At 51.2% G+C, this 13,878-nt stretch overlaps 1 protein-coding gene across 3 annotated transcripts; it reads left to right on the forward strand.

Moving 5' to 3' along the window:
* Positions 1-1,562: 1,562 nt before the first annotated feature.
* LRRC40 (leucine rich repeat containing 40) lies at positions 1,563-13,832 on the forward strand. Of its 3 annotated transcripts, XM_071436988.1 has the most exons (16): positions 1,565-1,810; positions 2,237-2,418; positions 2,670-2,743; positions 3,406-3,535; positions 3,881-4,004; positions 4,258-4,400; positions 4,901-5,073; positions 5,982-6,072; positions 8,216-8,261; positions 8,947-9,055; positions 9,544-9,651; positions 10,741-10,851; positions 11,619-11,696; positions 11,867-12,052; positions 12,710-12,859; positions 12,920-13,832. In XM_071436988.1, the coding sequence occupies exons 1-15, from the start codon at positions 1,657-1,659 to the stop codon at positions 12,813-12,815; spliced, it is 1,815 nt and encodes a 604-aa protein (XP_071293089.1). In that variant the 5' UTR covers positions 1,565-1,656; the 3' UTR covers positions 12,816-12,859; positions 12,920-13,832. The 3 variants fall into 3 exon arrangements, with proteins under 3 accessions (XP_071293090.1, XP_071293089.1, XP_071293088.1); XM_071436989.1 differs by having other exon boundaries at positions 1,563-1,810; positions 8,219-8,261; positions 12,710-13,832; XM_071436987.1 differs by having other exon boundaries at positions 12,710-13,832.
* The last annotated feature ends 46 nt before the right edge of the window (positions 13,833-13,878 follow it).

The following is a 13,878-nucleotide window of genomic DNA, read 5'->3' on the forward strand; positions in this document are numbered from 1 at the left end:
TTATAAAAGTGTGAAAATTTGTGACCCATCATGTATTTTTGGGTGTAATACCTGGCAGGCTTCATCTGCCCAAGATGTACATGAAGGCCCTTCAAGAAATATACCTGCTTTTTACTCCCTTAACTCTGTCTGGCCTCTGTTTTCAGGTAGCCTTGGAAAAGGCATCACAAGCAGTACAACGTTGGGGTGGGAATTTCTCATTAGAGAGGGGAAAAAAATATATTTGCAGTTTACATAGTACCAATCATGCTATTTCCTGATGAGTTTGTTGCTTTATGTTAATGTGTTTCCCATAAATGTTCCTGAATGTAAATAAAACCAGCCTTGTTTATTAATCCAGCTGAAATAATACCTCATCTGATTCATAAAGTAGGAGATGCTCACTCTCCTCCCTTAGCAGATATCACATTTCCACTTATGAAGTATTACAGATGCTGTATCTATTACTGAATTGCCAAAAGCTTATTTAAATTCCAGATTTGAATTTGTCAGCAAGGTTCCACGTGGAACTTTGCTGTCCAACAGCATTGAAACTGAATGAGATGCAAGTGACACGGTGTTTTTACCAGGGGCCCTGAGGCACAGAGCACTCACCCTCTGCAGTCCTTAAAACCCATTTTTAAGCACCACTGTTTTTTTTAAATAATCAGTTGAAATACCCAGTATTTTCTGTGTGTTTCTGCCTCCACTGAGAGAGGAGAAAAAAGAAGTAGGGGGATTCAAGAACACTGGTAAAAAAACAAATGAGGCCAATATCTTTATTCAAGTGCCTGAAGTGAGTTTCCCGAATTACAAACTTGACTAATGTACTTAAACCTTCACTAATTACTTTTCATTCATTCGTAGAAGCATTTTTCAACGAGGGGAGTGTTTGAAACACAGATGTGCTGTTACAGAGCAAAGAGAACTACACTCCAACATGGGGCCACATTCCTTTTTCAGCATTTTCCTCTCACTGGGAGCTGCTGGTGGGACCTGCAGGCACGGGGCTCGTTCCATGGGCTGGTCTGGATGGGATATTGGGGAGAAATCCTTCCCTGGGAAGGTGGGGAAGTCCTGGCACAGAGCAGCTGTGGCTGCCCCTGATCCCTGGGAGTGTCCAACACCAGGCTGGACACTGGGGCTGGGAGCAGCCTGGGACAGTGGAAGGCGTGGAATATTTTGTGTATGATTATTCAGAACATCGCTGTTTGCACCTTCCAAACAATTTGAATATCATCTCATTCCACCCCGGCCATGGAATCCCTCCCAACCCAAACCATCCTGAGATTCTGCGGAGGATGGAACAGACCCTGGAGATCACGGAGCCCAGCCACGCACAGGCCCCCAGGAGCCCGCAGTGTAGCTGCGCACAGGGCTTAGGCGGAAAGCAAAACCAATAAACGGATGCGAAAGCGCCGTTCCGTGTGCTGTTCCTCGTGTGTCCGTGTACAACACCCCGAGCAGCGCGGCCCCGGCGCGTCCCGGGGCTCCATTTCGGCACGGCGGGGCGGGAAATGGCGGCGCCGGGGCTGGGCCGGGTCCGCCCGCGGGGCCACGCCTTGCAGCGGGCGGGCGGCTCCGGCTGCGGGCGGCACCAGCCCCGGCTCCGGCAGCGAGCGAGCGGCTGCAGCGCGACTCCAGCCCCGCCCCGGCCCCGCTCGGGCTGTGGCGGCGATGGCGGCGGCTCGGCGGGCGCGGGCGGGCGGTGGCGGCGGCGCGGGGCCGGGGTTCGGGCGGGCGGCCGAGCCGCCGGCGGTGCCGCAGGGGCTGCTGCGGCTGGCGCGGCGCAGCGGGCAGCTCAACCTGGCGGGACGCGGCCTCACCCACGGTGCGTGAGCCCAGCCGGCCTCGCCGGGGCTGCTCCCGGGGAGCACCATCTGCTCGCTGTTCTCTGTTTCTGGCATGTGTCCATCGGCTTTTCTTGATATCTCTGCAAAAATATCTCTAGAACACAATGGACTGGAGAGTGACTGTTGGGATGTGTGTATTATAGATACGTGTACACGTATATATATATGTAGCTGTGGATAGATGTATGTTTGTATATATGTACTTACATATGTATATGCCCATATGCGTCCATATATATTTATCTGTCTCTATATATGTCATCCCCCAAGGCAGAAGGGTTGGATCATTAGGGTCCCTTCCAGCCTAACCTACCCAATAATTTTACACCCAAAAAGCACTCTGGCTGTGAAATCTTGGAGCAGACACCTGCGGGCTTCAGCTGACGGCTGTGTTTGTGCTGCAGTGCCCGAGCACGTGTGGAGGATCAACCTGGACACGCCGGAGGAAGCCCAGCAGAACCTGTCCTTCGGAGCTGCGGATCGCTGGTGGGAGCAGACAGACCTGACCAAGCTGATCCTGGCCTCCAACAAGCTGCAGAGCCTCTCGGAGGATGTGCAGCTGCTGCCTGCCCTCACCATGCTGGACGTGAGTACAGGGATCCCTTGGTGCTCTGACGGTGCTTCCCTGCAGGACACGGGGAAACGTTGTCCTGGATCTTTGTTTTCCATTTCCCTGCTGTATCCATTTCACAGGGGCCTGGAGTGGCAGGACAAGGGGGAATGGCTTCCAACTGCCAGAGGGCTGGGACTGATGGGATTTTGGGGAGAAATTCTTCCCGAAAAAAAACCCCTCTGAGGTACAAATTAGTAACTGTGTCCTAAAACCTCTGTTTCCAGGTGCATGACAATCAACTGACATCACTTCCTTCTGCTTTAGGGCAACTTGAAAATCTCCAGAAACTCGATGTCAGGTAAGGCCGTGTTACAGATCAAACACGAAAAATGCTGCGATAACTTATGGGTGTGAGTGAGATTGCAGGATAGCAACCTTTCCTTCAAAAAATTAATTCCAGATTATTCACTCTAGGGTATTATTATATATTATATTTGTTATATTATCCATTTTGGATCAAAACTGGTGGCCTTGGGTTTCTAGAAATTGTTTTCACTGATATTCAAAGTCACAATTGCTTGGAAGGTGCAAACAGTGATATTCTGAATAATGACACACGAAATATTTATTTGCATTTATTTGCTTCAGTCTGGCAGTTCTGAGGATAGAACATTTCCAGTCATGAATAATGCACATTGTAAATAACTGTGTAGATCTTGTTTGTGCTGGAAGGTTCCGAATCTTCTGTTTACTGGGGTAATTTTGTAAATTTGTGTACAAGGAGAAGTCATGCTACCACTGTGTGTGTGAAGTACATAAACAAAAAAACTGGAATGTTCTAAATTCAGAGTAGGATTAAAAGTCTTCTTTAAGAAAGAAATAAAGATAGTCAGTTGTTCTTTAGGGGTGGCAATGTCCTGACCAGCAGGCCGTGGCACACAAATGTTCTGTGTGCGGTTACATTCCTGAAATCTCCTGAGTGTTTTTCCTTTCCCTTTGTGTTCCATGTTTCCACCCCAGCCACAACAAACTGAGGAGCCTTCCCGAGGAGCTGCTGCAGCTGCCCCATCTGAGGAGCCTCCTGGTGCAGCACAACGAGCTGAGCCAGCTGCCCGAGGGGCTGGGGCAGCTCCTCAGCTTGGAGGAGCTGGTAAAGCACGGCTTCAGACCTGTTCCTATGTTTGGGAAGGGTTTATCTGCTAGCTAAAGTCCCTGGCATTCAGCAGCAGCCCTTGGCAAATATTCCAGTGGCTGTTCTAATGCTAGTTACTGCATGGTGGGGTTTGTTTTTAGTGTGTTCTTGGTTTGACATATTTTGGGAAAGCTGAAATCCCCAGCGATCTGTCAGTCCTGGGGGAGTTGTTCCTTCTCTCACACTCGTGCCAGTTGTCAGCAATCTAATTTTACTGTTCTGCCACTAATTAACTTTGCAGTAGCAGCACTGCTGGGATGTTTCAGACACCTCTCATCGCTCTCTCTCTGTTTCCATGTGCAGGATGTGTCCAACAACCAGCTCACAGCCATCCCCACCAGTTTTGCTCTGCTGGTGAACTTGGTGCGGCTCAACCTGGCCTGTAACCAGCTCAAGGAGCTGCCTGCAGATCTCAGTGCCATGAAAAGTAAATCACTTTCCTCGGGTTATTAAGTGCCAAACAGCCAGTGCTATGCTTATGTTCAGCAATACAGTGCAAGGGTTTTAAAATAGATCCTTAAATAGTTACTGTTTCCTCAAGAAAATCAGAGTTACTACTTCCAGAATCTGTTTGGCAAAATGTTGTTGTGTATATTTTAAATTAAATCCCAGGACAATTATGCTGCTGTAGAAAGGTATTTTTATCTTCTCTGTTTCTCACTGGACATTGACTTCCACAGGCTTGAGGCAACTGGATTGCACCAAAAATTACCTGGAAACGGTACCCCCTAAATTAGCAACCATGGCATCCCTGGAGCAGCTTTACCTGAGGAAAAACAAACTGCGTTCCTTGCCAGAGCTTCCCTCCTGCAAGTTACTGAAGGTGAGCTTGGAATGGCTGCTCTGCTGGAAATGCCTGTGCTGTAAGCTTTGAAATAATGACAGTTACTTTAAACACCAGCTTTTGTGAGGTGCTGTGATCAAAACCAGATGACAGCTCTGTGTTTAGAGCTCTGTTTAATGTGCAACTTCTCTTCCTGCCCTCATTGTTCAACCTTTTGAGTTTGCAGGACTTTCCAGATTTGGAAAATAAAAAGTGTTCAGGAGAGGAATGAGTGAAAGATGATCTAATATTGCCTGCAACAGTTATTTTTATCTCTGGGAACTTTTTCTGGATAAATTCACTTTGTTCATTATCATTTTTTCTTTGTAACTATGGAGTAAATACACTGTTTTTCCTTTTAACATAATCAGGTCTTTTGTAGGCAGATGAAAGGGAATTAAGATGTCTGTATTCTCCACATCATCATTCTGCTGATGTCATGATTTAGGAGATAAATTATGAAGTAGTTATACCACAGTTGTGGTGCTTTGTTCCTGTAGGAATTGCACGCTGGGGAGAATCAGATTGAAATCCTGAATGCAGAGAATCTGAAGCAGCTGAGCTCCCTGTGTGTGCTGGAGCTCAGGGACAACAAGATCAAGGCAGTGCCTGAGGAGATCACGGTGCTGCAGAAGCTGGAGAGGCTCGACCTGGCCAACAATGACATCAGTAGGTAATAGTGGCACTTGGGCTGGGTGCTGGCAGCTCCTTCCTTCCGTGGGAAGGGCCTTAAGGGATGACTCAGGAAATGAAGGAGTCCTCTGGGTGTTGTGGGATAGATATGCTGAGGTCAAACTGAGACTTCTGAAATGTTCTGTGTTCTGCCTGTGACTTAGCTGTGACTTGGGAGTGCTGTGAGGAGCAGCTGAGGGAGCTGGGCAGGGGCTGCAGAATCCCTGAGGGAGCTGGGCAGGGGCTGCAGAATCCCTGAGGGAGCTGGGCAGGGGCTGCAGAATCCCTGAGGGAGCTGGGCAGGGGCTGCAGAATCCCTGAGGGAGCTGGGCAGGGGCTGGAGAATCCCTGAGGGAGCTGGGCAGGGGCTGCAGAATCCCTGAGGGAGCCGGGCAGGGGCTGCAGAATCCCTGAGGGAGCTGGGCAGGGGCTGCAGAATCCCTGAGGGAGCTGGGCAGGGGCTGAGCCTGGAGCAAAGGAGGCTCAGGGGCCCTTGTGGCTCTGCACAGCTCCTGCCAGGAGGGCACAGCCGGGGCGTCGGGCTCTGCTCCAGGGAACAGGGACAGGAGCAGAGGGAACGGCCCCAGGCTGGGCCAGGGGAGCCTCAGGGTGGGCACAGCAGGAATTCCCCCATGGAAAGGGGGCTCAGGAAGTGCCCAGGGAGGGTTGGAGTGCCCATCCCTGGAGCTGCCCAAGGAATTCCTGGAGGTGGCACTCAGTGACAAGGTGGGGATTGGGCAAAGCTTGGACTTCATGGCCTGGGAGAACTTTTCCAACTTAAATTAATCTGGGATTCTGCATCTTTTCCTTTGAACTTGGGCTTCAGGATCCCCTCTGAGCAGCCACTGCACATTCTTTAGCAGTGGTTTTAGGGCTGCTTTGGAATCAATCAGTTGTTTCCCTCTGCAGGTTGCCTTACACCCTGGGGAACCTCCCTCAGCTGAAATTCCTGGCCCTGGAGGGAAATCCTTTGAGAACCATTCGGAGAGACCTGCTGCAAGTGAGCACTGGGGTTTGGTTGTGTGTGTGGGTACCTGCACAGGAGGGACCTGGAGCTGCTGGAGAGGGTCCAGAGGAGGCACCAGGATGGTCCCAGGGATGGAGCAGCTCTGCTGGGAGGAAAGGCCGGGAGAGCTGGGAATGTTCACTGAAAGAGGAGAGGCTTGGGGGTGACCTCAGTGTGGCCTTGCAGGGCCTGCAGGAAAGATGGAGAAGGATGGATGGGATATTGGGAATTGGGAATTGTTCCCTGGCAGGGTGAGCAGGCCCTGGCACAGGTGCCCAGAGCAGCTGGGGCTGCCCCTGGATCCCTGGCAGTGCCCAAGGCCAGGCTGGACCCTGGGGCTGGAGCAGCCTGGGGCAGTGGGAGGTGTCCCTGCCATGGCAGGGCTGGAGTGGGATGGGCTTTAAGGTGGTGACTGAATGGAGGTTCTAGGATTGAGGGCTCTGTTCTCTGGTAGGGAGGCAGCAGGGGGAGGGTGTGAGTTGTTCCCAGGAAAAGGAGTCCTTAGGGCAGCAGGAGGCTGGAGCCTGGCCACCACTCCTGCTGCACAATTCCCTGGGATGTTTTCCCTGGCAGGCCCCTCTCCTCAGTGGTGCTGTACATTCCTACTTCTGTGTCTTTGCCAGGGTTGTAAAATCAATGTTCCCGAAGCACTGGGATGCTCCCAAAATAAGCAGAGCTGACAAGCCTGTGTTGCAATGAAATCTGTAACATCTGTCAGGAGAGGGAAGCCCTGGTGTGCCTGGCTGAGGGAGCAGAGTGTGCCCTGAGTTAATGAGCACTTGTCCAAAGTGCTCCTGGAAAGGAGTGTGAGTCAGGAATGCTGGGGTTCTGCTGTTCCTGGATTACTGAGGGTTTGCTGCTTCAGCTGCCATTGTCACTGCTGGGCTGTGTTTCCCACCTGGGGCAAAGGCCAGGCACGAGGAGCCCGTCAGGCCTGCTCTGTTTGTGCTGCCTGGATCCATCACCAACCCTGTCAATTCATGTGGCTGCAATTTTCTCTGCCTGGCTGGATTTTTTTCCACTTGGTTTAGAGGAGCAATTGGTGGAGGAGCTCTAGGGCTCCCCAGGCACTGCTTGGAGCAGGTGGATGCTGAGATGAAGGACTGGGGTGAGTGTAGAGGAGCAGAGCAGCAGATCCTTCTTTTCCCTTCTCCAGCCCTGCCCAGCTCACCTTCTCTTCCTCAGGTCTCTCATTCCAGTCCCAACCCCATTCCTGGTTCTTGATGAATTTCCAGTTGATTTCTGGTAAATCCTGGTCTATTTTTGCTAACTGCCCTGCCATTACTTGGCTCTGGAGCTTTACCCTGCTCTCTGCTTTCCTTCCCACACATCTGTTACTGAGATTTCAGTTTGACCTTCACCTTTCCCTGTTTGCTTCCCTTGCCATGCTTAGCACAGCCCCACTCTCCCTGCCTGTCTCCTTGTGACAGTTCCCTGCTTTCCAACATTCCCTTTATCCCTCTCTGTTCATCCAGTCTCCTAGGCTGTATCAGCTGGAATGAGAAATGTTCATTCACATCCAGCACTTTAGGTCAGTCCCTGGTTCTGAAACCTGTCAAATCACACCCCAAGCCTGCCTTTCCCCTAAAACAAACAGTGCAGAGGAGATTGGGCTTCACTACCCTCAGGTTTGTGCAGGTGGCAACTGTGTCTGACCGCTGGGAGTTGCTGTGAGAGGGCTGAGGGAAATCTTTGGAGCTGATTTTTAACAGCAAATGATGCAAACTGCCACGGTTTTCCCAGAGTTTATGATTTGGGCTGTAAAAAGGTAGCAGAACAGTGAGCAGTCAGCTTCACTGACACTGTAAATGTGCTCTCCACAGCAAATTGTGCTGGAGCTTTTTAAAGGGAAATTAAGCTTGTTGGAACTTTTTTACTTGCTCTCGGAAGCGGCAAAAATCTTCACATTAGGAGCTACAGAAGCGCAGCCTGAGGCTGTGATTCAGGATCAGAAATTTTCAGCTGGAATAAATAAAATAATAACTAAGCAAGTTCCCAAGCTGCTGTGGGATTTTCAGTGGGATTTTCAGTCGGGAGTGCTGTGGGCTCCACCTGTGTGCTGGCATTGTCCCTCTGCATTGTCCCCCCAGCTGCACAAATACTGCTGAGTGACTTGGGGTTTGTTTCTTTTTTAAAGAAGGGCACCCAGGAACTGCTGAAATACCTGAGAAGCAAAATCCAAGGTATGTTGCTTTCCCCCCCTTCATTTTAAAGAGAATATTCTAAGAAATAAAAGTAAATTAGAGTTTAGGGAAGATGGTTGTTTAAATCCAGGTCCCCCCAGTTATCCTGCAGTAGTAATTTCCTTTACTCAACAGTTTGCTGTGATATTTCAGTTTCTTATCCTATTACTGAATAATAAACATTCTGAATTAAGCATTATCCTGTACAAACCCAGACTCACCCTGCTCAGCTGGATGGGAATTCCCATTCCAGGCTTGCAGGAGCTTCTTCATGTGGATTGTGGGGAGTGACCAGAAAGGAATCCATAGAGGAGGGTTTGTAAACAGTAATGCTGTAACTGAAATTGCAGTCAGATGTGTCAGTGTGGATAAAGCTGCTCTAGGCCATCATTTCCAGTTGGAATTCCCTGGTTTTTGTAGTTTCTCTACCCCACAGAATCACATCTCCAGTGCTCCCTCCCCTGCTTGGCAAAGCCCAGGTCAGCCCTGCTCCCTCCTTCACCCTAAAAGAACCCCCAAATCCAGGATGGTAAAAAACCCTTTACTAGGCAATGATTGAAATTATCTGAATCTGATGGTCTTGAGTTGAGCCAGAGTAGAGCAGGATTAGAGGGAGGTGGTGGCAGCTGCCTGGGGCCGCTCAGAGCAGCTCAGCTGTGTCCCTGCACCCCTCTGGTGTCCCCAGATGATGGACCTGGCCCCAATGAAGAGCCTCCTGTGACAGCCATGACTCTTCCCAGCCAGTCCAAGGTCAACATCCACGCCATCACCACACTGAAATTGTTGGAATACAGGTATTTGGGAATATTGCCCATTCCTGAAGCTGTAAGAACACTGGCCTATTTTATGCTTGTGGGTTTTTCCCCACCTTCATGACTCACCAAGCTGTCCACAAACCCTGCTGCATGTGGGCATTTTCCCCTTCAATTCCTGTCTTTGGGAATGGGCAGATTTAGATGGTGGGGTTTGAATTATTTTTTTGTATCACCAGATATTCTGCAGTAACTCGTTGAAGTGCTGAATCCCAGCAGGTGCTTTTAGTACCTTTGAAGCTCTTTATGATTTTCATCAAGTCCCAGAACATCTTATGGCAGGGGAGTTCCTGCTCAGTTATTCCTTAAATGGACCTGGAAGGGTTGGGAAACAGAAAAAAATCCTGTTTGGTGGGCATGGGGCAGTGCTGGGAGCTTTCTGCAGCTGCTGCCTGTGTTCTGCTCTAGAGGAAGGGGGAAGTGCTGTGTTAATTAGCAGGCAGTGTTAATTGGTGTCACTCCTGTCCCAGTGACAAGCAGGCTGCCGCGATCCCCGAGGCCGTGTTCGATGCCGTGGGCGCCAATCCCGTCACCGCCGTCAACTTCAGCAAGAACCAGCTCAGGGAGATCCCCCCCAGGTACTGCTGGGAGGCCATTCCCGCCCGGGGTTTGCTCTGCTGCCTTCGTTTGCAGCGTGCTCTTCTCCCCCTGAGCTGTTTGTGCACACACAGAGCCCAGGGTGGGGAGGCACTCGTGTGCAGGTGGGGCTGTGCACTCACTGGGGGCAGCCACAGCCAAGGAAGGGCTTTCCTGGCACTGCTGGGAATCAGTAATCCCTCTGTGTCAGGAGGAAGGCTGCTGTGTCTCTGGGAGCCCCCCAAAATCATCCACACTGCTTTTGAGGGCAGTTTATTCCCAGGTGTGCTGAACACAACCTCTGGCACAGGCAGCTTGGGCAGGTGCAATCCCAGAGGGACAAAAAGGCTTCCAGAGACTCAGTTTTGGGAGCTGCTGCTTGGGCATCCCATGCTGTGTCACTGTGTGAGAGGCTGCTGAATTCCCTGGGATGGGGTGTGGGGGAGTGTGCAGCTGCCCCAGCATTCCATGCAAATCCAGACAGGAGACAGGAGAGTTTTCTCATTTAATTGCCTTTTGTTTTAGGGCTAAGCAAGAGATTCTGTTTTAGGGGTTTAACAGGGAGCTTTTTGAGCTGTGAAAACCTTTACACCAAAACATGTTAGTACAATAGATAACCTGCAAGCAGCAGCAGATGCTCCCAGAGTTTGTAACAGCACAACAGGGGAGCAGAAGCAAAAGATGGGAAAAAATTGGAATTTTTGGTTAGTTTTTTTGTCTGCAGAAGAAGGTGGGTAAAGTCCCAAATATTAAAACATCTCCAGGGCAGGAGGTGGCAGTGATGTCACCTGGGCCATGGTCTCTGAAACAGCTCCTGACTGCATTTACTGAGGAGGCTTTGGTAACAATATTTGTGAGAGAAAATACAGTCTGATAACTGCAGATAAATTATTTGGGCTTTGCCTTACCCCACGTGTAAGGCCGGAGGAGCAGCAGCTCTCACATGTAACATTGCATGATCTCCTCAAAATCCCTTCAGAAAATACCATAACTTGTCCTTGATTTGTAGAATAAAGCAGGTTTTCTAATAACTTACAAAGCAACCACCTTACAAAGCTTCCATAGTGAGAGCATCTTCTTTTGTGCTTCAGGCTTGTGGAGCTGAAAGACTCAGTTTGTGATGTCAGCCTGGGCTTCAACAAAATCTCCTCCATTTCCTCGGAGCTGTGCCTGCTCCAGAAGTTGACACATTTGGATCTCAGGTTGGTGATGTGTGTTGTTGCACCTCCTTGCCTGGGAGCTTCTTTGCCTGCCTCCCTACAGCAGCCATCTGTTCAGTGGGATGGCAGCACTGAAATCATCTCCCACTCCCAAAATCTCTCCCTGCCAGAGCCAGAATAGGAGGTGGCCTAAATTTGGGCCTTGCTTCAAGAAGACACAAAAAGAAATGGACCAGTTCTGAGACATGCTGGAGGAGAGATCCTGCCTCACTCAGAGAAGGGTTCTGAGGTGTTGCTATTTCAAAACACTCCCACAACTCCCCAGAAGAAAACCACACCAAAAAATCCTGGGAATTAGGAATTAGGGAAGGTGCAGATTTTGTTGCACGGCCAGAAAGAGAGGCAAGAGATGGCTCCTCGTTGTCACCTGTCCTCCTCTGATTCCTGAGAAATGCTCCTGGCCTCGTTTAGATCAGGATTAGCTCAGTCCATTGATTTTGGGGAACTTTGGAGTGACCTGAGTGATTCACTTTGGCTCCAGGGTCTGGGCCCTTTGATAAGCTTTCCTCTGGAAACAAGGAGCTGGATTTCCAGGCAGGTTTGTGCAGTTGGTGGCTGCCTGGGAATACATGGGAATCCTTAGAGGGCTGGCTTTGAGTGTCCTCCTGGCAGGAATGGGAATCCCTGGCAGGCTCTTGCCCCTGCTGTGAGGCAGTGAACTGGCCCCAGACTGTGGAGCTGATCTGGGTATTCTCAGCCAAGCGCTTGACTAAGTTTAGTCCTTGTTGTTTGTCTTTCTCTGATAACAGAAACAATTTTCTGACAGCCTTGCCTGAGGAAATGGAGGCACTGAAAAGACTGCACACAATAAATCTTGCTTTTAATAGGTGAGCAACTCTTCAGATTTTTTTTTAATACAATAATAAAAAGAGCTGGGCTGAGTTTGACACAATTTTCCTGTGATGTGAGAGCAAGGAGCCACTTCAGTGAGGCTCCTATGAAGTGCTCCTCTTCCAAATGCCCTGTTTCTGACTGTCCCTCCTTTCTCTTCCTGAAGATTTAAGGTGTTTCCCAGTGTCCTGTATCACCTCCCAGCCCTGGAGAACATCTTGCTCAGCAACAACCAGGTGGGATCCATCGACCCCGTGCAGCTGAAGGGGCTGGACAAGCTGGGAACGCTGGACCTGCAGAACAATGACCTCCTGCAGGTGCCCCCAGAGCTGGGCAACTGTGAGAACCTCAGGTGTGTGGGGTCAGGGAGCCTGCTTACAAACACATTTGCTGTCTGAGCTCTTCAGGGAGTGTTTGCCAGAGGAGAAAGCACCCATTGGCAGGGTGGGGTGTTGGGTTTGTCCAAAAAGGATCTCTCTGGCCATCTGTAGAGCAGGGCAATTTCTTCAATAACATCTTCCCCTAATTTCTCAGTATTGCAGAGAACTGTGGGAGTTGTTTCATCATTTAGAACTGATGTTGAGGGTCTGGGGGTTGTGTGAAGCTCGTGGTGGAGCCTTGTGGGGGTGACATTTCCTGTGCTCCCAGTCACACTGCTGGTGCAGCACCCTTGAGCAGGGAGGTTGTACCAGCTGACCCCACTGCTCCCTTCCAGCCTGAGCCACTCTGGAATTCTCTTTCTATATTCCAGAAGTTTTCTTCTCGCTCCTCCTGGCAGAGGCTGAAGGAGTGGGGTGTGTGCTACACCCCCACTGATTAATCAGCATAAATTAAAACTCAACTGTCTCAAAGCTCGGCTGCTGAGAGCGAGGGAAGCAGAAACCCAAGCTCCTTCAGCAGCACAGAAAGGGATCTCCCCAGGAATTCCACAGGCCTCAGAACTGTGCATGCAGTGGCTGAGTGTGTGGGTACAAGGGGATTTACCCCAGTAACTCATCCCTGTTTGCAGGAGCCTGCTGCTGGAAGGGAACCCGTTCCGCACGCCTCGCGCCGCCGTGCTGGCCAAGGGCACGGCTGCGGTGCTGGAGTACCTGAGGAGCCGCATCCCCTCCTGAGCCTGGGCATTCCCAGCTCAGCCCTGAGCCCTGGGCACTGCCACCTGAGCCCTGGGCACTGCTCCTGAGCCCTGGGCATTCCTCCTGAGCCTGGGCACTGCCACCTGAGCCCTGGGTATTCCTCCTGAGCCTGGGCACTGCCACCTGAGCCCTGGGCACTGCTCCTGAGCCCTGGGCACTGCTCCTGAGCCCTTGGGCATTCCTCCTGAGCCCTTGGGCATTCCTCCTGAGCCCTGGGCATTCCTCCTGAGCCCTGGGCACTGCTCCTGAGCCTGGGCACTGCTCCTGAGCCCTTGGGCATTCCTCCTGAGCCCTGGGCATTCCTCCTGAGCCCTGGGCACTGCTCCTGAGCCCTGGGCATTCCTCCTGAGCCCTGGGCATTCCTCCTGAGCCCTGGGCACTGCCACCTGAGCCTTGGGTGCTTATCCTGAGCCCTGAGCCCTGGGCATTCTTCCTGAGCCTGGCCATTCCCTCCTGAGCCTGGCCTGGCCCAGGGCACAGCTGCACTGCTGTAATACCTGCAGAGCCACATTCCAGCAGAACAGGAGCAGCCAGGTACCCCCTGTTCCACCAGCACCCCTGGGCTCCCCTGCTTCCATCCTTCTCCTGCTCCTGGCTGGGAGTCTGCTCAGTGTTAAGGACCCAGCTGTGAAACATTCCCTGCCCTCTGCATGTTCCAGCAGGGATTTCAGGATCCCACACCACTCTGTTTACACTGTTTGTAATAAAGGACAGCAAGGAAAGCTGCCTTCAGCACAGCCACAGTGCTTCCTGCAGCTGAGCTGGGCTCTGCAGAGAGTTGTCACCACCCAAGCACTGGGGCCAAAGGCAGAAGGGAGCACTGTGGGGTTTGTGTTCCTGTTTTGTTTCACTGGTGTCTCCAGAACTGCCCCCTGGTGTGAGTGGGGGCGAGTGCTTGAGCTGTGAGGGGGTGAGAGGTGGCCCAGGTGTGTGCAGGGCTCACCTGAACGAAGGCGGGGCTGGTGCTGTGCTGGGACAATAAATGTTCCCCTTGGATGTCTGCCTTGGGTCCTTCAAGCTGTAACTGAGCTCTCTAGATGGG

This window comes from Agelaius tricolor, unplaced genomic scaffold, assembly GCF_023055355.1.
Source record: "Agelaius tricolor isolate 1412-34295 unplaced genomic scaffold, bAgeTri1.0.p SCAF_11, whole genome shotgun sequence".
NCBI lineage: Eukaryota > Metazoa > Chordata > Aves > Passeriformes > Icteridae > Agelaius > Agelaius tricolor.